The sequence below is a fragment of the Protopterus annectens genome, chromosome 3.part1, assembly GCF_019279795.1.
Source record: "Protopterus annectens isolate FY-2018-M chromosome 3.part1, PAN1.0, whole genome shotgun sequence".
NCBI lineage: Eukaryota > Metazoa > Chordata > Ceratodontiformes > Protopteridae > Protopterus > Protopterus annectens.
The window spans coordinates 1,708,644,391-1,708,665,677 of NC_056732.1; the positions used below are offsets into that span (position 1 = coordinate 1,708,644,391).

General features: G+C 42.9%; 1 protein-coding gene across 1 annotated transcript in view; it reads right to left on the minus strand.

Annotated features, from left to right (window-relative positions):
- ADCK5 (aarF domain containing kinase 5) overlaps positions 1 to 21,287 on the minus strand; it is a 1,011,483-nt gene that overhangs the window by 279,359 nt on the left and 710,837 nt on the right. Inside the window, exon 11 of the mRNA XM_044067719.1 lies at positions 2,144 to 2,222. Coding sequence (XP_043923654.1) covers positions 2,144 to 2,222 — 79 coding nt within the window. The remainder of the gene's footprint in view (positions 1 to 2,143; positions 2,223 to 21,287) is intronic.

Genomic DNA, 21,287 nt, shown 5'->3' on the forward strand with positions numbered 1-21,287 from the left:
TTAAAAAGAACAGATAATACTCTAGGTTCTCAGTCTCTGTGATGCCCTAAATTTGAATAATGGTCAGTCAAAAAGAACTATTGCTTATTCTGAGGAACAAAATTAATGAAATGTGCATGTGATGTGGTCATATGTATGACATACATAGTGGTACAGATTAATTACTTCAGATTTGGCCAGCAGTGAGGCTTGTCACTGTAGGCAATATACAGATGCAATAAATATTCCAAAACAGTAGCAGGCCTCTATTATTACTTTTATTTTGTTTGATAACCAGGAAGGTAAGCTGGTCAGAGGACTCTGCTCCTCCAGATCAAGGGCAAAGGCATATACATACTTTATCAAGAGTATTTATTCATCAATGTATGCTCATCTGCCTACAGACCTTGTACTACACTTGATGTTTAAAGTATAGTACAGAGATGCAGGTTTTCAGTTGCTAAGGCTACTACAGGTTTTATAGTCAAAGACGTGCTGCTCAGGAGTACTGCACAAAGTGGTGTTGTATAAAGCATCTGTTGACCAAGTAGATCACTGCTCTACATGGACCTTTTTCAGATTCGGCTTAATTGCCTGGTTAAGTGGCTTGCTTAGAGTCACAGAGTAAGCAAAGGGAGGCTGAGGGAATCAAACCATGGGCTACAGGAAGCAGTTTTTTAACAGCTCAAAGTCAAAAACAGCTCAGTCTTCTGTGCTGTCAGATCATGACTACACAGAGTACAAAAAAAAGGAAAAGGAATTAAAACTGGAAGTTACAACAGGAAAAAAATGGAAAAATGTTTAACTGCAGTAGAACACACAGACAGATAGCAACATGTTGGTCTAGACTTCATGCATTAATGGTTAAGAAAATGTGAACTTGATGCAGAAGAATTATACCCTCAAAGTCTTTTTTCCAGCCAGTATATTATTATGTGCTGCGGTGGTGCAGCGGTTAGCGTTGTCGCCTCACAACAAGAGGTTCTCCTGTTCGATTCACGGCTGGAGCGCCTTCTGTGTGGAGTCTGCATGTCCTCCCCGTGGTCGAGTGACGCTAAAGACATGCAGATAGGTGCGAGCGTGAATGGGTGTGCCTTCTTTGAAGGTTGGGCGTTGAGCTGGCAACTCGGCACTGTAAAAATCCACTACCAATCATGAGCAGACCGGAGTTCCATTGTGACGACCCCTAACCAGGAAAAGCCGAAAGAAGACCCGGGATATTATGCATCTTCTTCACTAAACATAGGTGTTTTCAACTTATTCCGTTTAAGCAGGCTGTGAGATCATTTTCATTTTTTTACATGCCGATTAAAAACATTATTCATGAACAGCTATGAAATAGTAAACTAAATCCTAAATATGAAGATCTTGTAATGGTAGCTCTGCAATATACTTCATACATGACTGGTCACAAAATGCAATGAAAACTTGGGAATGTATACAGAGTAGTAAGGTGTACATAACATTTAAGTAAACATTCATACATGTATTAATTGCTACAGGATTAAAGAGAATGATCCAAGGAGCAGATCACCATAAACGTGTATGGCATTAAACAATAAAAACAAAGTAATGCCAACAACTTAAGCAATTAAGACTGTATCTGAATAATACTGACGAATGTCTTTGGCAAAAATAAAACAAAATTTTCAAGAAGACAATCCAACACAATATAAGAAATTGAAAAAAAAAATGGTACCTACCAATCTACGAAAATCTAAACTAAGAAGGATCTAGTTTGTCTGGCATTTCGACCCCCCCCCCACACACACCAACTGCTCTGAAGCAAAAACACTTAAGTGCTGCACTATAACTACAGCTACTAACACAGAGCTCATACAAACAGGTGATGGAAATTTGACTTGAGCACAAGATTACAGCACAAAACATTCAAGACATGCATGAAAAAGTCATGTTAATAAGTAGAAGACAAAACAGGAATATATAACAGAAAGAAAATCAATGTGTCTGAAAACAAAAGAAGACAAAGAAATAGGTAGTAAAGCTGAACTTTGGGATCCTTTGTAGCAGACCACACTCAGTTTGCTACTGTGTAGAGATATGAACAGTAACCAAAATACCCGATGAGAATCTTATTCATTTTAATTTGCCGGTTAATGGTGAACCATGATTAAAATACTATTATTTCAGTCAAGTTTCTTACTTTTCCTTGAGAAATTCATAAAGTCCATGATCCAAAAGAACCAGCTCTGCTCTGCCATCTTTTCCTTTCCTTACCAGTACTGCAAAACAGTAAATAAACACCCATCATTCAAATGCTGTGTTTCAGTTATCAAGTGCATGGGCATGTAAAATGCACAATTTGCTTTATCTGAAAAATGTATCACAGCTGTCCTTCCTCAGAACAACCATGATTTAAACATCTAGTAATAGACAGTAATGGGATATACAAAGTAACAAGCAAAATGTAAGCCAAATGAAACTTGACATTATTACACATGTATTCAGCTACATTGTTCATTGTTGCATCACATATATCAATTCTTTGAGCAGCTAAGGATCATACAAACTTTCCTAGTGTGTTCATTTTCATAACCCATGAACCTCTGCACCCTACTGAAATAACCAGTCAGTCTCTTCCAAGTATTTCTGAACTAACATATTATGTTACTTTTAACCTCATGCTACTTAATGGGAGACGATCTCATGAATGCAAAACATTTTTGGTGAAAAATCATTCCCAAGTTCCACCCAATCATTTCAAATGATAAAGGCCATTTGTTTTTATGCATTTTCCTAAAATCTCTTTCCACTTGCACTGCATTTACTTTCACAAGATTGTTAGAAAGTACAGTTTTGTACCTACCATAAATGTAGATGTTCGAGTGTACACCCTGCTGCAGTCATCACACTTGGGGTTATCCTGCCGTCAGGCGGTCCCGCAGTCGGCCGGAATTCCAAAGTCTTGGTCCGGCATCGGTTGCTGTCGCTTCTTCCCTGACGTCAGTGCGCCAGGGGTATATATAATGCATCCGACACAATTTTCTTCAGTTTTTCTTGCCCCAGATGTCAGGTGCCCCCAAAAAGGTGGTCAATAATTAGTACCAATTTATGAAGTTTTTTGCACAAACACAAAATCCCTCTAGCTATAAGCAAATACATCAGGAAGGTTTTGTAGAGGGGATGGAGGGGGGGGGGGTAACCTGGACTGCAGCAGGGTGTACACTCGAACATCTACATTTATGGTAGGTACAAAACTGTACTATGTTCATCGTGTTACCCTGCTGCAGTCATCACACTTGGGTAGAATCCCAAAGCTAAGGATGGGTGGAGGATTCATAGAGGGTTAGAGGAGGCTAGAAGGCCCTGCAGAACTGCAGTGGCGAAGCCAGCTCTTGTCTTAGAGTAAAGTGGTATGTGGTAGTGTTTGGTAAAGGTGTGTACTGAACTCCAAGTTGCAGCTTCCAAAATCTCCTTGGTTGGAAGCCCCCCGAGGAAGGCTGTAGATGTAGCTGTTGCCCTGGTACAGTGGGGCCTAATGGTAGTAGGAACTGGTTTTCCATGATGGGTATAGCAAAAATGAATGCAATGTCCTATCCATTTGGAAATGGTTTGTTTTGATATAGCCTTCCCTTGTGAAGCTGTAGCATAGGATACAATGAGCTGGTCAGATTTCCTGAAAACCTTAGTTTTATCCAAGTAGTAATGAAGCTGCTTGTGAATGTCCCAGGAATGCAGGAGTCTTTCTCCTTTGTTCTGTGGATTTGGGAAAAAGGTGGGTAAGTGGATGGTTTGATTTAAAGCCACACTGGAAACCACCTTAGGCATGAAGGAAGGATTAGTACGTAGAGAAACTCTGTCTTGATGGAAAATGAGGAAAGGTTCCACTGCCATTAGTGCCTGCAGCTCTGAGACTCTTCTAGCTGAAGTTATTGCTAGCAGCAGTGCAGTCTTCCATGATGGAAACTGTAGATCTGCAGAGAAAGCTGGTTCAAAGGGAGGTAGCGTAAGTTTTTCCAGAACAAAATTGAGGTCCCATGTTGGTGTAGGTGCTCTCCTGGGGGGGGTCTAATGTTTTTTGCCCCTCTGAGGAACTGCCTTAGAAGTGGATGTGAAAATAAGGGTGGATCCGTGTTGTAGTGGGCTGAAATAGCTGATGCATGGATTTTAATGGAAGAAAAAGAAAGTCCTTTGTGCAACATCTCAGTTAAATACTGTAGAATCTGAGGCATGTGAGGCTGAAGTGTGTTTTGGCCTTTAGCTTGGTTCCAGGCGCAAAATCTTTTCCATTTGTCCGAGTACGCCTTCCTGGTGCTGGGCCTCCTAGCTTCCAGAAGAACCTCCATAACTGCTTGTGAAAGAGGAGCTGGCTGGATGCTTAGTTGATTTGCCATGCAGCCAGATTTAAGGTTTTGAGCTGGCTGTGTAGAATTTGATTGTTTTGCTGTGTGAGCAAATGAGCAATTTGTGGCAAAATCCAAGGTGGGCCTTGGGCCATATTCCTTAATAGTGGGTACCAGTGCTGGCGTGGCCAGTCTGGGGCTATGAGTATCAGTCGTGGTCTCTCCTTTCTGATTTTCAGTAGCACCTTTGTGAGGAGAGGCAATGGAGGGAAGGCATATACTGTCAGGTTTTTCCAAATGAGAGTGCGTCCACTTTCCAAGCTTGATGGTGAAGTGTCCTTGTACAAAATTTTGTTAGCTGATAGTTTTGGGGGCTGGCAAACAGGTCTATGTCTGGAAGGCCCCATTTTTGAGTTATCATTGCAAATACCTGTGGAGCCAGCTTCCACTCGTGGGGATCCATGATGTTTCTGCTGAGGTCGTCTGCCAGTGTGTTCTTTTTTCCTGGCAGGAATTGAGCTTGTAACTGAACTTGGTAAGCCAGTGCTGTGTTCCACAAGGTCATTGCTTGTCTGCATAGGGGGTAGGAGTGTGTACCTCCTTGTTTGTTTATGTACCACATTACTGTGGTGTTGTCCATCCTTATTGTAAGTTGTCCTGGATGTAATAGTTTCTTGAAGGCTGTCAGAGCATTCTGTACAGCTAGCATCTCTTTTTGATTGATGTGCAGATTTCTTTTATCTTTTTATTATTTATTTTATTTAACATTTGTTGACCGGGAATGTCCGACTAGGTTCCACAGATCCTGTTTTCAGCGGAGGCCCGGGGAGAAATTCTCAAAATCATGAATTTGGAATGTTGGAAGGTGGGAGAGTACCCGAGGGAAACCCACACACACAAACAGAATAAACAACACAACAGAACAGCACCTTGCCGAATCGAACCGGAGAACCTCTTGCTGTGAGGCGACAACGTTAACCGCTGCACCACTGTGCCGCCCATATGCCTTGAACGCACTATCCTGCCATGTGTGCCCCCCCAGGCGTAGTCCGATGCATCTGTTGTCATAGTTTGCTTGGCTGGGGGCAAGGTGAAAGGCTGACCCTTGTTGAGGTGACATGGCTGTGACCACCATAGAAACTCCTGTTATAGGCACGGAATGAGAGATATCATTGTGTCCAAGCTGTGGCTGTGTTGAGACCATACACTTTTTAGGTACCACTGTAATTTCCTCATATGCAGCTTTGCAAATGGTATTAGTAGTATGCAAGATGCCATGAAGCCCAAGGCCTGCAGAATTTTTTTTGCAGGGAGTAGGGTCTTTGTTGCCATTGTTTTGAAATATTGAGTTAGTTGTAGTTGTTTGTCTGGCGTCAGATAAGCCTTCTGGGCTGTTGTATTCAAGCTGGCACCCAGGAATGTCATATTTTGTGAGGGTACTAGTTTTCATTTCTTTTCGTTTACTGTGTACCCCAGGCAACTTAGAAGATGTTTTACAAAAGCCAGATGTTGTAAGAGGATGTCCTTGCTTTCTGCTTGAATGAGGCAGTCGTCCAGGTATGGGTGTATTTGAATTCCTCTTTGTCTGCAGTATGCAATTACTGGTGCCAGGCATTTTGTGAAGACCCTGGGCACAGTAGATAAGCCAAAGGGCAGTGCAGAGAATTGGTAATGGGTTGAACCTGCAATGAAACGGAGGTATCTTCTGCAACTTTGTCTGATAGGGACATGCAGGTATGCCTCCTTGAGGTCCAACGTTACTAGTCATGCTTTCTTGCCCAACATGGGAAGAAGCTGCTGTAGTGTTAGCATCTTGAATTTGGGTACTTGTAAGAAGGTGTTTAGAACTGAAAGGTCCAGAATTGGTTTCCAGGCATTGTCCTTTCTGGGGACTAGAAAGAGTCTTGAGTAAAATCCTTGGCCTTGCCCTCGTGTAGGTACCAGATGAATGGCTCTCATATCCATGAGAGCTGTAATTTGTTTTTGTGCCTTTGCCCATTGATTTTGTCGCAGGTTTGGCATTCCTCTTTTCATTGGCAAGGTGTGGAAATGGAATCTGTATCCTCGTGAAATTATGTCTAGGACTCATTTGTCCTTTGCGACAATGTGCCAGTTGTCTGACAAAACTGTGAGTTTTCCTCCCAAGGGAGCTGCCAAGAGACTGTTGCTTGGTCAGATGAGGTGCAAGTCATTGAGTTTGCCTTCTGGTGGATTGGGGCCTGTCTTCTCCTCCCTTCTTTGTTGCAGTGCCCCACTGTCGAGGTTTGTATTGGGCTTGTGGTTGTCCTATGCCACTTGGACGTCTGTATTTACCCCTCTGTGGTCTGTTGGTAGCTGGAAAGGACCAATTTTTAGATGGCCAATTTCTGCTGAAGCGAGGGGGCTGTACCTGTAGAAAATCTTTGACTGTCTGCATAGATTTTGCCTTATCCTCCATTTTCTTTAAGACTTCTTCTGTCTTCACTCCAAATAGAACATCCTGCTATAAGGGAGTATCTAGAAGCTTTGCTTTAACATGATCAGGCAGAGTTTGTTCCTTTAACCAAGCATGTCTACGTATAACAGACCCACTGACATCTGCTCTGCAGGAAGCCTCCAAAGAATCAAAACCACATTGTAAAGTATGTTTGCCCACCTGTTCAGCTGCATGCAGAAGATCCTGCATTTCTTTCAATTCAGACTGTTGGGGGAGTGTGCTCATTTTTTGTTTTAGCTGAGACATGAGAAATTGCTGATATTTTAGCATGTGAAAATTGGCAATTTAGTGCTCTCATAGCTAGAGTGGCTGAGGTGTAAACCTTTTTCCCCCACCTGTCTAGTGTTCTGGAGTCCCTTTCAGGGTGTACAGGATTTTTTTTCCATAGAAGCCTTAGCCCCTTTGGGACCCTGGGAGATAGTCTCTGGATCAGCAACAGGACTTTTATAAAGGAATTTGTGTGAATCAGGCACTCTATAGTATCTGTCTGGTTTGGCTGGAGCAGGAGGCAGAGAATCTGGGTTCAAGCTAGATTCTAAGTAAACATCACCCACAATGTCTAAAACTGGGGGGATGGCAAGTAGTCTGTGCTGGGGGAGTAAAATAAACTCTCTGAGCCTTTTCTTTGAGTCAGAGTAGTCCTGACCTTCCCAGTGAAAATGTTCCCTCATAGTGTGTAAAGTCTCCCCAAAGGAGTAGTCTTCAGGAGGAGAAGCTGAGGGAATAGAATCCTCAGCATCAGAATCTTCATAAGGGGAGAAGGAGTAATTCTGGTCCTCAGAGGAGCCTGAGGAAATACACACTTGATCAGAGGAAGCATAATCTTCCTCTTGTCTAGGCCTTTTGTCAGGTGGGGGTTGGGAACCCCTGATTAAAGAGATCAAATCTTCAGCCATTTTAAGCATCTGTTTCTTAGGCATGGGGCCTTGAACTGGAGACTGCAGTGCAGTCTTTTTAGGTTTAATAGGAGTCTTAAGCTTAGGATACGTTTTTATGGTGAGTGTCGGTCTGAAGATGCCTTCAGAAACCGAAGGTGTTTCTGCAGCACCATCTCTTTCTGCAGAGTCGTCGGTAGGAGCTGAACAAAATGGCTGCGTTGGCCTAGCGCTCTCCGCCAAAAGCTCCGAAGCGGTCTCTGGTTCCAAATCTGCGGTAGTCAGGGGCTGCGTCGGAGCCTCACTGAAGACCAGTGAACCGGAGACCGGTCCAGCCGAGGCCTCGGAGTCTGGCTTGGGCCTAGGCTGCCTGTCCTTATCCTTGCATTTTTTGTGCACGCCGGTAGTCGGTTGCTCCAATGGCATTGTGTAGTTAAATTTTCTACCGAAATAGTGTTGTGCGAAATCAAAGCATCTTTTTATAGTACGCTTATTAAACCTAGCACAAAAATGATAACCAGCGACGTCGTGGTCTGGGCCTAGGCAAGGTATGCAGTAAGAGTGAAAATCCTTATGAGGTATTTGCTTCCCACAAGAAATACAATTATTAACTTTTTCTGACATCGGTCTGAGGCAAGAAAAGTTTCCCCAATGGGGTACTTAGCTTTATTGAAGACTTCGGATCTGAAATTCGACTTCGAAAATCTCAGGAGTCGGCCGACCGGCACTTGCGAACTGCTTCTGCTTCGGGCACTGCGCAGCAAGAAAGACTGAAGAAAATGGCATCGGATGCATTATATATACCCCTGGCGCACTGACATCAGGAAAGAAGCGACAGCAACCGACACCGGACTAAGACTTTGGAATTCCGGCCGACTGTGGGACCACCTGACGGCAGGATAACCCCAAGTGTGATGACTGCAGCAAGGTAACACGATGACCATCTGGATCATAGTCCCTTTAGTGTAAGTTGATGAACAGTTAAGTCCTTTAAGGGTTTTGTCCAGTTCAAATAAAACCTCTCTTTTTTTTCCTCCTCTGGACTGCCTCCATTTTATCAAAACCTTTCCAAATAGTGGCCAACAAAATTACATAAGGTATAAAAGCTGAATCAGGGATCTATAAAGTTGATCACAATTCAATTGACAGAAAAATATATCACTAAATGCGACTAATTAAAAATATCTATAAATGAAGCACACACTGATGACTGTTTTTTTTTTTTTTTTTTTACGGACTTTCATTTCCCTACCCTGCATATGGGTCATTTCACCCTCCTACACCCTTTAACTTAATTTAATGAACCACAGGGTCACACAACAGAGAAGAAAGTGAGGTGTCCACTTACCACTAACTACCAGTTGTGATTTGATGAGATGAACTAACTTCACAGAATAGTATCACCAGCTTCCCTCTTATGTACTGACCCATGTTGTGCATCCTAAAACCCATCTGTGTGCTACTGCCCTCACTATTGCGTTTGTTTTCTGCACCATGTTTTCATACTGCAAGGCCACCTTTAGGTTTTAAATATGATAATCCAATGCTTTCCAGAATTCTGCTGGCAAGAATTTCTTCACCTATCAATCCTGCAAGCCCTTCTTGGATTCTCTCAATCCAGGTACATAATTCTTACCCTGTTTATCACTAAGACAGGTATCAAACTCTTATTATACTGAATGAAAGTTCTGGAGAAGGTGATTGATAAATATGCAAAGTAGCAGAAAGTATGATGGGAGATGTGCAGTTTGGGTTCAGATAAGGATGCAGCGCATCTGACTTGATGTTTACAGCATTCATCAGACATATGACTGAGTACAATGCCCCCTTTGGTATCTACCTAATCAGGACCATCCAACAACTAGAACATCCACAGAGGTTCCTGACTAAAATAATAAAAGGTGTAAGTAATATGTCCTAGGCAAAGCACCTCAAAACCCTATCCCTGTATTCTGCATCTTATAGGCTGTTGAGGGGAGAGCTATGCCTAGCATACGAAGCATTGTCAGACAACACCCTGACGAAATTCCCGCATATCTGTGCAGCAAACACCACCAGAATTACCATTCTGAAGACTAAAACACCAGAAAACAAATTTGCAAGGTATGAGCTGCCAATTTGGAATGACTAACTTAAGTGCTATGAAGAGACAGAATTCTTCAAATGGGTACAGAAATGCAGCAATTATTTAAGAAATTGCTTGGTCAGCCTGTACTGAGTCACAATTTTGCAGTCTGTTAGGTGGGGATCAGTAGAACCAGCTGCCACATGCACTCTAACAATAGAATAACTGAAACCCAAACTGAACAGTTGTGAAAGGCATCTGCAAGATAAATGACTGTGAAGTACAGGGCACTACACCAAATTAAGAACAGTTTCTAACTGAAGGCATAGACGTGCTATGCAGAAGGCTTTTAAGCAGCTTCAATAACCTCTGATACTCTAGCAAGGAGATTGACCAGGATCAAGGGGTCTAAGTTAGAAGCCAGGAACTGAGAAAAAAAGAGCTGCAGAAGTGGGAATCTTCAGGTAAGACGAGAAGAGTTTCTTGTAATACTAATAATTAGACAGCCTGAAACTACTCACTTATCAGCCACTTTCATGTCTGTGTGTGTGTGTGTGTGTGTGTGTGTGGGGGGGGGGACATGAATTAAATTTGGTCTCCCCCTGAATTTTGACATGAGGCACAGGATCAGTGGTAATGTCAGAAATATGTGCAAAGGAATCTCTAGTGCCACAGGACAGTAAACACTGCCACAACTACCTCTCCTCTTCCCTGCTGTGCTGATCAGAATAAGGAAAGGACTGCATTATCCTAGCTGGTGAAATAACTGATCTCTGGAATGCACTGTTTCCAACAGACCCAAACCAGAAACTGTTCTGAAACTCACAACTCTTCAGAAGACTGGAGACACAGGTCACAGACCACCAACCCATTCACTGTCCATGGGATGTGAAACTTCATAAGAGGTCCACCATCCAACAAGCATCACATCCCAGCACAGGAAGTAAAAGTACATGTCCCTTGCCTGTTTAGACATCACATCACGGACTGGTTACCTGAATGAATAAGTGGACCCAGAAGCAACTTAGTCTCTGTCTTAATACAGGGTGAGGAAGGTGGTCTTCTGTTGCAGCTAGATGATGCTGACTCCTTTCTCCCTGGTGAACCACATCTCAAGCACCATACAGATGCTGAAGTAGACTCTCCACCTTTTATTTTTTTTTTATTTAACATTTATTGACCGGGAAAGTCCAACTAGGTTCCACAAATCCTGTTTTCAGCGGAGGCCCGGGGAGAAATGCTCCAGATGCTTACCAGGGAAGCATTTACCATTAGCACCTGTAACAGATTTGAATGCAGGAATGGGTGCCTTCTGAAGGTCATGCCCTTGTAACATGTAATGGACACGAGAGGGAAGATCTATGAGCACAAGGTGGCTTTGCAGCCAATAACAACTCAAATGCCTGTGCAATAACCAAATCCTTTAGTATACAAGGTGGCCCTAAAAATGTTGGAGCCATCACACCCAGAAGAAATAGAAGGATTTGGACCTGGATCCTGTACTGCATTCTCACCAAGAATGCCAAAGGGATGACTTCCTGGGCTCTCTCCCATGGTAGGAAGGGCACAGGAAAATACATAACCAGAGATCAATGAAGACTATCTCCTCAAAGTGAGAAAGAGAGGACTTTTCCCAATTGCTTCTGAATGAGGAAAATACAGGAGCAACCCCCGCACAAACTTTTTTTTTTCAGGTGAAGCAACATACTCTGAGCTTGTTCCAAGAGATATGTAAAGACAAGTTGGTTTCTGTATGAGGGTCTTTATGGCATAGCACCAAATGCTCCGAGAAGTGACTGCTGATAAAGACATAGAGAACAAATTGGTTCTCAGTGACGGTCCTTCAAGGTGGGATAACCTTGAGAAATTGACCCTCTCCTGTCCCAAAAGGTCCTAGACAACAGTCAAGACTGCAAATTCTGGGCCAGTGCAACCACCAATACATTAGATTACACTTGCTTGCCAGCAGCAGAAGGCAGAAAGAGACGGACTTAACCTACTTTGCCATTTAAGTGAACTTAACATTCTATCTTCTCTACAGCCTTGATTTTACCTTTATCTTTTTGCTATGTGTTTCAAGCAGTCTCAGATGCACCTCTGAGGATTGTACATCCACCGCTATTCAGGTAGTTCATTTTATGGGTCTACAACCCTATCTGTGAAAAAAAGTACTTTGGAGATCCAAGTAGTAGTCCCTGCAGTAGATTGGAAGGGTCACTTTCTTTTTATTTTATTCTTCTTGTTCAGGATGACATGAGCTTGTGCCCCCAATACCAGGCTCCATTTGCCTCTTCTGATCTCAGGAAAGAAAAGCTTTAGCTCATCTACCCCTGGTCACATTCTCACACCTCCATACTACAAATCTTTCTGATAACTTTGTCTATATTCCTTCCCAAAGACTGATGATCCCTTCCATACATGGTCTCTAGAACAAGATATGGTGTGACCAGGACCTTTTTGAAAAGAAGTATTACCTCCTTGCTTCTGGAATTTATTCCCCTTGAGGATAAAGCCCAGCACTGTCTGCAGATGCTGCCACTGCCCCCCTCAATCTACTTCTGGCAGCCCAGTCCAGATCTCACCACCTCCAGATCCTTTTCCTGCTCTGCTGCTTTCAGCTCCACTCTCCCCTGCAAGTACTTCACACCAAGATAACTGTGCTGTAAGTGCAATATTCTCCCTCTTCAGTGACTTGTCAACACAACTTGTGAGAGCAACACTGTCTAAGTTGGGGCCCTCATCATTCAGAAAGAGAACTTCTTGAAGAACTGAAGTGGTCTAGAAGGAGAAAGAATAGTTGTGTCAAATCTTACCATATCCTTAGATGTCTTTACCTTCTACATGATGCAGTATTCATAAAATGGGAGAGTCTGCTGCAGGATGTCCTGAACGTTCGGCCAGTATACAAAAGTCTAAAGCTACTGTCAAGTACGTGTGATGTCACATATCGGTCCCCGTCCAATGCTAGCCATAAAGTGACATTGGGAATAAAGCAAACAATGGCATGTACCCTCCTCAGAACTGAATGCCCCAAGAAGAACACCAGCCTGAGATAAACTGAGATAAACACAAATCCAGAAATCAAGCAGGAAGAAGAAGGGAGGGACAGAATACTGCAACATATAGAAGAGAAGGACATCTATGGTTATGGTAAGATTTTACAGAACTATTCTATGTCCTTCTAGTCATATGTTGCAGTATTTATAACATGAAGAAGAATACCAAAGCCAATGCAGACGAAAGAGTGGGAGGAGGGGCAGTAGCACTCTCTACAAGCCCCTGAAGAACAGCCCTGGCAAAACCAGCTCTAAAATCTCAAAATACCATCCAACTTTTTAATGTTTTGTGAAAGTATGGACAGAAAACCAAGTAGCCGCTTCCAGGATAGAGCATGTATTCAGACCCTTGAAAAAAGCACCTGAAGAAGACTCCGCTCTAGTAGAAGGAGCCTTAACTGGAGATGCAAGGATTTTTCCATTAAATACATAAAAAGAAATAGCCTTAGAAATTCAAGTGGTGATTGTCTGCTTGGAAACAGGCTTACCCAGAGCTCTGGGATGATAAAATATGAAAAGACGATGAGATTTCCTGATAGACTTGGTTTTATCCAAGTGAAATCTAAGTTGTCTATGCACATCCAAGAGGTGTAAAATCCTCTTGCTAGAAGACTGTGGAGAGGGAACGAAAGTAGGCAAATTTCTGGATTGGTTAAGTGACAACTCATTCACCACCTTGGGCATAAAGGTGGGATTAGTACATACGGAAACCCTATCCTTATGGAAAACAGTAAAAGGAGAGGAAGCCTTGAGGGCCTAAAGATTTGAAACCCTTCTGGCTGAAGTGACAGCCTAAGGAAGTACTGTCTTCCAAGAACAATGTTGGAGAGCAGAAGAGACTACTGGCTCAAAGGGAGGCAACATCATTTTTTTTCTAAGCCAAAATTTAGATCCCAAGGAGGAGGAACTGGTTTCCTTGGTGGTCTGATATGTAGGACGCCCTTTAAGAAAACCCTGACTTCCAGTCTTGAAGCCAAAGGAGGGGCTATAGGCAGACAAGCAGAAATGGCTGAGGGATGAGCTTTTACTGAAGAGTTTGATAATCCAGTTTTCAGCAGTTCACACAGGTAAGACAAAACCACAGGAATATCCACAGACAATGGTTTTAGAAAGATATCAGATGGAAAACCTCTTCCATTTGGAAATGAAGGATTTCCTAGTATTAGGTTTTCTGGCCTCCTGCAGATCTTGCAGCATATCCTCAGAAAATAGGTGTCTGAAAGGAAACAAAACACTATAACCCATAGTGTCAGATGAAGGGTTGACATCTGTGGTTGTATTAGTGATTCCTTGTCCTGTGTGAGTACATCCATCTTGTGAGGCAACTTGTGATGGCTGCCCTTGACTAAATGCAGAAGAAGAGGGAAACAAAGCTATCTTGGCCAAAAGAGAGTCACCAGCAAGATTTCTGGTTGGTCCTGTTATATCTTTAACACAACTTTCTGTAGAAGGGGGAAGGAGGGAATGCATATAGAAACATCCCCTTCCAAGAGAAGGCTAGTGTGTGTTTACCTTCCATGCTAGAGGATTGGGAACTCTGGCACAAAACTTTGGAAGTTATCTGTTCATAGGGGAAGCAAAGAGATCTACCTTAGGAGCACTCCACAAGTGGATAATGTCCAAAAACACAGCCCTGTGCAACATCCATTCATGGGTCTGAGTCATGGACATACCTCTCTAACTTTCTGAGCAAAAAAATGGACAAAGCTATAAATAAAAATGGGACAAAGGCCCCAAAATAGGGGCAATGTTTAAATATTGTTCTTACAAACTTAGAAAGTTGATAGAATAAGAGGTTTTGCATTAGCATGAATTTTCTGATGGGTATGAACTCTGAAACGCAAATGCCTGTCATTATTTTTTTTTTAACTTCAGCCTTTAATGATTTGCCACTAATTTTCCAGAAAATCACAATTTTGTGAAAAACAGACCCAAAATATGAGGCAAAAAAAATGGACATTCTATGAAAATCTGTACAGTTGAGATGTATGGTCATGGACCTGCTCAACGTGTCCGCCACAACATTCTGACTGGAAAGAATGTAAACTGTTTTAAGAATTAGCCAATACAGAGTTGTCATATCCCAAGCCCTGTTAGCTAACCTGAGCAGGAGATATGACATGTCCCCCCCACACTTGTTGACATACCAAAGAACTGTAGTGTTATCTGTGAATCATTTTAGGGGACCTGGAAGAAAGAGAGTGAAAAGTTTGCAGGACCAAAATGAGAGCTCTCATCTCCTTTATATTGGCAATTAACTCTTTAAATATGCTATGGATTTTAAACTTTTAGAATAAACATCTCTTACTTTTTACAAAAGCAACTTTTTGAGTAAGTTGTGAACTTTATACTTTTTGAACAAACACAGTTGTTTTATCCCTGCTCGTAGTTACAGTTACTTTTTGTTTTGCCAGGTTTGCCTTAGTAGTAATGGACTTGTCGCTGTATTAGTACTGTTGCTTTACTTTATCTCCTTTATGTTTATGTTTTCCTTCATTTGGGAAGGAGACCTAATGTCTTGAACCTTCCAAGAAGCGAAGGTTGCCCCGTCCTATGTCTGAAGCGTCTGTTGTATAACTCCTGAGATGGAAGAGGGGATTGGAAAGGAAGCCCAGGATTCAAGGTAACCTGCTGAATCCACCACTGAAGCTTTTTTTTCAAGTAGGGAAGAAGAATAACAAAATCCCGTGGATCCGTGGATGAGTATGTTGCATCCGGACTGACCTGAGGTACCACTGGAATTTCTTCATCTGAAGTTTGGCTAGAGGTAACATGGAAAAAGTGGATGCCATCTGAAAGTGGATGGAGTCTCAGTGAAGATTACCTCCTCAAGACAGAGCCAGATTCAGCAGCTCTGGCACATGCTTCAAGTCGAGCATAGCTGCATTTAATGAAATGACATGTCACTTGAGAAGAGGAACCCAAAATGGAAGAAAGCTGTGACTTAAGAGAGTGGAAACTCAGAAATGAGCAGAGAGGCTTGAGAAAGGAGGGCTAAGGCATATTTGATCATATGCGTTTGGAAGTTTCTAGTCCTAAAGGCAAGAGTGGCAGAAGTATGCACTTTTTCCTCCAAACCTTCCATAATTTTACTCTCCTTATTATAGGGTAGAAGGGAAGTTGAAGGCAGAAGCTTTTAGGGCTTATCAGCAGCCACTGAGACTGTAACTGAATCTGCAGAAGGGCACCTAAAGAAAATTTGCAATCTTCTGGCATTTTGTAAAACCTATCTGGCCTTTTAGGGGTAGGATGGTGAGAGTCTGGACACTTAGAACCAAAGGAGAAAGCATCCAAAAAAGCTGCCAAGAGACTGTTGCTTGGCCAGATGAGGTGCAAGTCATTGAGTTTGCCTTCTGGTGGATTGGGGCCTGTCTTCTCCTCCCTTCTTTGTTGCAGTGCCCCATTGTCGAGGTTTGTATTGGGCTTGTGGTTGTCCTCTGCCTCTTGGATGTCTGTATTTACCCCTCTGTGGTCTGTCGGTAGCTGGAAAGGACCAATTTATAGTTGGCCAATTTCTGCTGAAGCGAGGGGGCTGTACCTGTAGAAAATCTTTGACTGTCTGCATAGATTTTGCCTTATCCTCCATTTTCTTTAAGACTTTTTCTGCCTTAACTCCACATAAAACATCCTGCTGTAAGGGAGCATCTAGAGGCTTTGCTTTAACATGATCAGGCAGAGTTTGTTCCTTTAACCAAGCATGTCTACGTATAACAGACCCAGTGACAGCTGCTCTGCAGGAAGCCTCCAAAGAATCAAAACCACATTGTAAAGTATGTTTGCCCACCTGTTCAGCTGCATGCAACAGATCCTGCATTTCTTTCAATTCAGACTGTTGAGGGAGTGTGCTCATTTTTTGTTTTAGCTGAGACATGAGAAATTGCTGATATTTTAGCATGTGAAATTGGCAATTTAGTGCTCTCATAGCTAGAGTGGCTGAGGTGTAAACCTTTTCCCCCACCTGTCTAGTGTTCTGGAGTCCCTTTCAGAGGGTACAGGATTTTTTGCCATAGAAGCCTTAGCCCCTTTGGGACCCTGGGAGATAGTCTCTGGATCAGCAACATGACTTTTATAAAGGAATTTGTGTGAATCAGGCACTCTATAGTATCTGTCTGGTTTGGCTGGAGCAGGAGGCAGAGAATCTGGGTTCAAACTAGATTCTAAGTAAACATCATCCACAATGTCTAAAACGGGGGGATGGCAAGTGGTCTGTGCTGGGGGAGTAAAATAAACTCTCTGAGCCTTTTCTTTGAGTCAGAGTAGTCCTGACCTTCCCAGTGAAAATGTTCCCTCATAGTGTGTAAAGTCTCCCCAAAGGAGTAGTCTTCAGGAGGAGAAGCTGAGGGAATAGAATCCTCAGCATCAGAATCTTCATAAGGGGAGGAGTAACCCTGGTCCTCAGAGGAGCCTGAGGAAATAGACACTTGATCAGATGAGGCATAATCTTCCTCTTGTCTAGGCCTTTTGTCAGGTTGGGGTTGGGAACCCCTGATTAAAGAGATCAAATCTTCAGCCATTGTAAGCATCTGTTTCTTAGGCATGGGGCCTTGAACTGGAGACTGCAGTGCAGTCTTTTTAGGTTTAATAGGAGTCTTAAGCTTAGGATACGTTTTTATGGTGAGCGTCGTCGGTCTGAAGATGCCTTCAGAAACCAAAGGTGTTTCTGCAGCACTATCTCTTTCTGCAGAGTCGTCGGTAGGGGCTGAACAAAATGGCTGCATCGGCCTAGCGCTCTCCGCCAAAGGCTCCGAAGCGGTCTTGGGTTCCAAATCTGCGGTAGTCAAGGGCTGCGTCGCAGCCTCATTGAAGACCGGTGAACCGGAGACCGGTCCAGCCGAGGCCTCGGAGTCTGGCTTGGGCCTAGGCTGCCTGTCCTTATCCTTGCATTTTTTGTGCACGCCGGTAGTCGGTTGCTCCGACGGCATTGTGTAGTTACATTTTCTACAGAAATAGTGTTGTGCAAAATCAAAGCGTCTTTTTATAGTACGCTTATTAAACCTAGCACAAAAATGACAACCAGTGAGGTCGTGGTCTGGGCCTAGGCAAGGTATGCAGTAAGAGTGAAAATCCTTATGAGGTATTTGCTTCCCACAAGAAATACAATTATTAACTTTTTCTGACAACGGTCTGAGGCAAGAAAAGTTTCCCCAACGGGGTGCTTAGCTTTATTGAAGACTTCGGATCTGAAATTCGACTTCGAAAATCTCAGGAATCGGCCAACCGGCACTTGCGAACTGCTTCTGCTTCGGGCACCGCACGGTAAGAAAGACTGAAGAAAATGGCGTTGGATGCATTATATATACCCCTGGCGCACTGACGTCAGGAAAGAAGTGACAGCAACCGACGCCGGACCAAGACTTTGGAATTCTGGCCGACTGTGGGACCGCCTGACGGCAGGATAACCCCAAGTGTGATGACTGCAGCAGGGTAACACGATGAACATCTGGATCATAGTCCCTTTAGGGTAAGTTGATGAACAGTTAAGTCCTTTAAGGGTTTTATCCAGTTCAAATAAAACCTCTTTTTTTTCCTCTGGACTGCCTCCATTTTATCAAAACCTTTCCAAATAGTGGCCAACAAAATTACATAAGGTACAAAAGCTGAATCACGGATCTATAAAGTTGATCACAATTCAATTGACAGAAAAATATATCACTAAATGCGACTAATTAAAAATTATCTATAAATGAAGCACACACTGTGGACTGCTTTTTTTACGGACTTGCATTTCCCTACCCTGCACATGGGTCATTTCACCCTCCTACACCCTTTAACTTAATTTAATGAACCACAGGGTCACACAACAGAGAAGAAAGTGAGGTGTCCACTTACCACTAATTACCAGTTGTGATATGATGAGATGAACTAATTTCACAGAATAGTATCACCAGCTTCCCTCTTATGCACTGACCCATCGTGTGCATCCTAACACCCATCTGTGTGCTACTGCCCTCACTATTGCGTTTGTTTTCTGCACCATGTTTTCATACTGCAAGGCCACCTTTAGGTTTTAAATATGATAATCCAATACTTTTCAGAATTCTGCTGGCAAGAATTTCTTCACCTATCAATCCTGCAAGCCCTTCTTGGATTCTCTCAATCCAGGTACATAATTCTTACACTGTTTATCACTGACAGGTACCAAACTCCTATTACACTGCATGAAAGTTCTGGAGAAGGTGATTGATAAATATGCAAAGTAGCAGAAAGTATGATGGGAGATGTGCAGTTTGGGTTCAGCTAAGGATGCAGCACATCTGACTTGATGTTTACAGCATTCATCAGACATATGACTGAGTACAATGCCCCCTTTGGTATCTACCTAATCAGGACCATCCAACAACTGGAACATCCACAGAGGTTCCTGACTAAAATAATAAAAGGTGTAAGTAATATGTCCTAGGCAAAGCACCTCAAAATCCTATCCCTGTATTCTGTATCTTATAGGCTGTTGAGGGGAGAGCTACGCCTAGCATACGAGGCATTGTCAGACAACACCCTGACGAAATTCCCACATACCTGCACAGCTAACACCACCAGAATTACCCATTCTGAAGACTAAAACACCAGAAAACAAATTTGCAAGGTATGAGCTGCCACTTTGGAATGACCAACTTAAGTGCTATGAAGAGACAGAATTCTTCAAATGGGTACAGAAATGCAGCAATTATTTAAGAAATTGCTTGGTCAGCCTGTACTGAGTCACAATTTTGCAGTCTGTTAGGTGGGGATCAGTAGAACCAGCTGCCACATGCACTCTAACAATAGAATAACTGAAACCCAAACTGAACAGTTGTGAAAGGCATCTGCAAGATAAACGACTGTGAAGTACAGGGCACTACACCAAATTAAGAACAGTTTCTAACTGAAGGCATAGACGTGCTATGCAGAAGGCTTTTAAGCAGCTTCAATAACCTCTGATACTCTAGCAAGGAGATTGACCAGGATCAAGGGGTCTAAGTTAGAAGCCAGGAACTGAGAAAAAAAGAGCTGCAGAAGTGGGAATCTTCAGGTAAGACAAGAAGAGCTTCTTGTAATACTAATAATTAGGCAGCCTGAAACTACTCACTTATCAGCCACTTTCATGTCTGTGTGTGTGTGTGTGGGAGGGGGGTGACATGAATTAAATTTGGTCTCCCCCTGAATTTTGACATGAGGCACAGGATCAGTGGTAATGTCAGAAATATGTGCAAAGGAATCTCTAGTGCCACAGGACAGTAAACACTGCCACAACTACCTCTCCTCTTCCCTGCTGTGCTGATCAGAATAAGGAAAGGACTGCATTATCCTATCTGGTGAAATAACTGATCTCTGGAGTGCACTGTTTCCAACAGATCCAAACCAGAAACTGTTCTGAAACTCACAACTCTTCAGAAGACTGGAGACACAGGTCACAGACCACCAACCCATTCACCTTCCATGGGATGTGAAACTTCATAAGAGGTCCACCATCCAACAAGCATCACATCCCAGCACAGGAAGTAAAAGTACATGTCCCTTGCCTGTTTAGACATCACATCACGGACTGGTTACCTGAATGAATAAGTGGACCCAGAAGCAACTTAGTCTCTGTCTTAATACAGGGTGAGGAAGGTGGTCTTCTGTTGCAGCTAGATGATGCTGACTCCTTTCTCCCTGGTGAACCACATCTCAAGCACCATACAGATGCTGAAGTAGACTCTCCACCTTTTATTTTTTTTTTATTTAACATTTGTTGACCGGGAAAGTCCAACTAGGTTCCACAGATCCTGTTTTCAGCGGAGGCCTGGGGAGAAATGCTCCAGATGTTTTCCAGGGAAGCATTTACCATTAGCACCTGTAACAGATTTGAATGCAGGAATGGGTGCCTTCTGAAGGTCATGCCCTTGTAACATGTAATGGACATGAGAGGGAAGATCTATGAGCACAAGGTGGCTTTGCAGCCAATAACAACTCAAATGCCTGTGCAATAACCAAATCATCTAGTATACAAGGTGGCCCTAAAAATGTTGGAGCCATCACACCTAGAAGATATAGAAGGATTTGGACCTGGATCCTGTACTGCATTCTCACCAAGAATGCCAAAGGGATGACTTCCTGGACCCTCTCCCATGGTAGGAAGGGCACAGGAAAATACATAACCAGAGGTCAATGAAGACTATCTCCTCAAGGCAAGAAAGAGAGGACTTTTCCCAATTGCTTCTGAATGAGGAAAATACAGGAGCAACCCCCGCACAAACTTTTTTTTTCAGGTGAAGCAACATACTCTGAGAGCTCGTTCCAAGAGATATGTAAAGACAAGTTGGTTTCTGTATGAAGGTCTTTATGGCATAGCACCTAACGCTACGAGAAGTGACTGCTGATAAAGACATAGAGAACTAATTGGTTCTCAGTGATGGTCCTTCAAGGTGGGATAACCTTGAGAAATTGACCCTCTCCTGTCCCAAAAGGTCCTAGACAACAGTCAAGACTGCAAATGCTGGGCCAGTGCAACCACCAATACATTAGATTACACTTGCTTGCCAGCAGCAAGAAGGCAGAAAGAGACAGACTTAA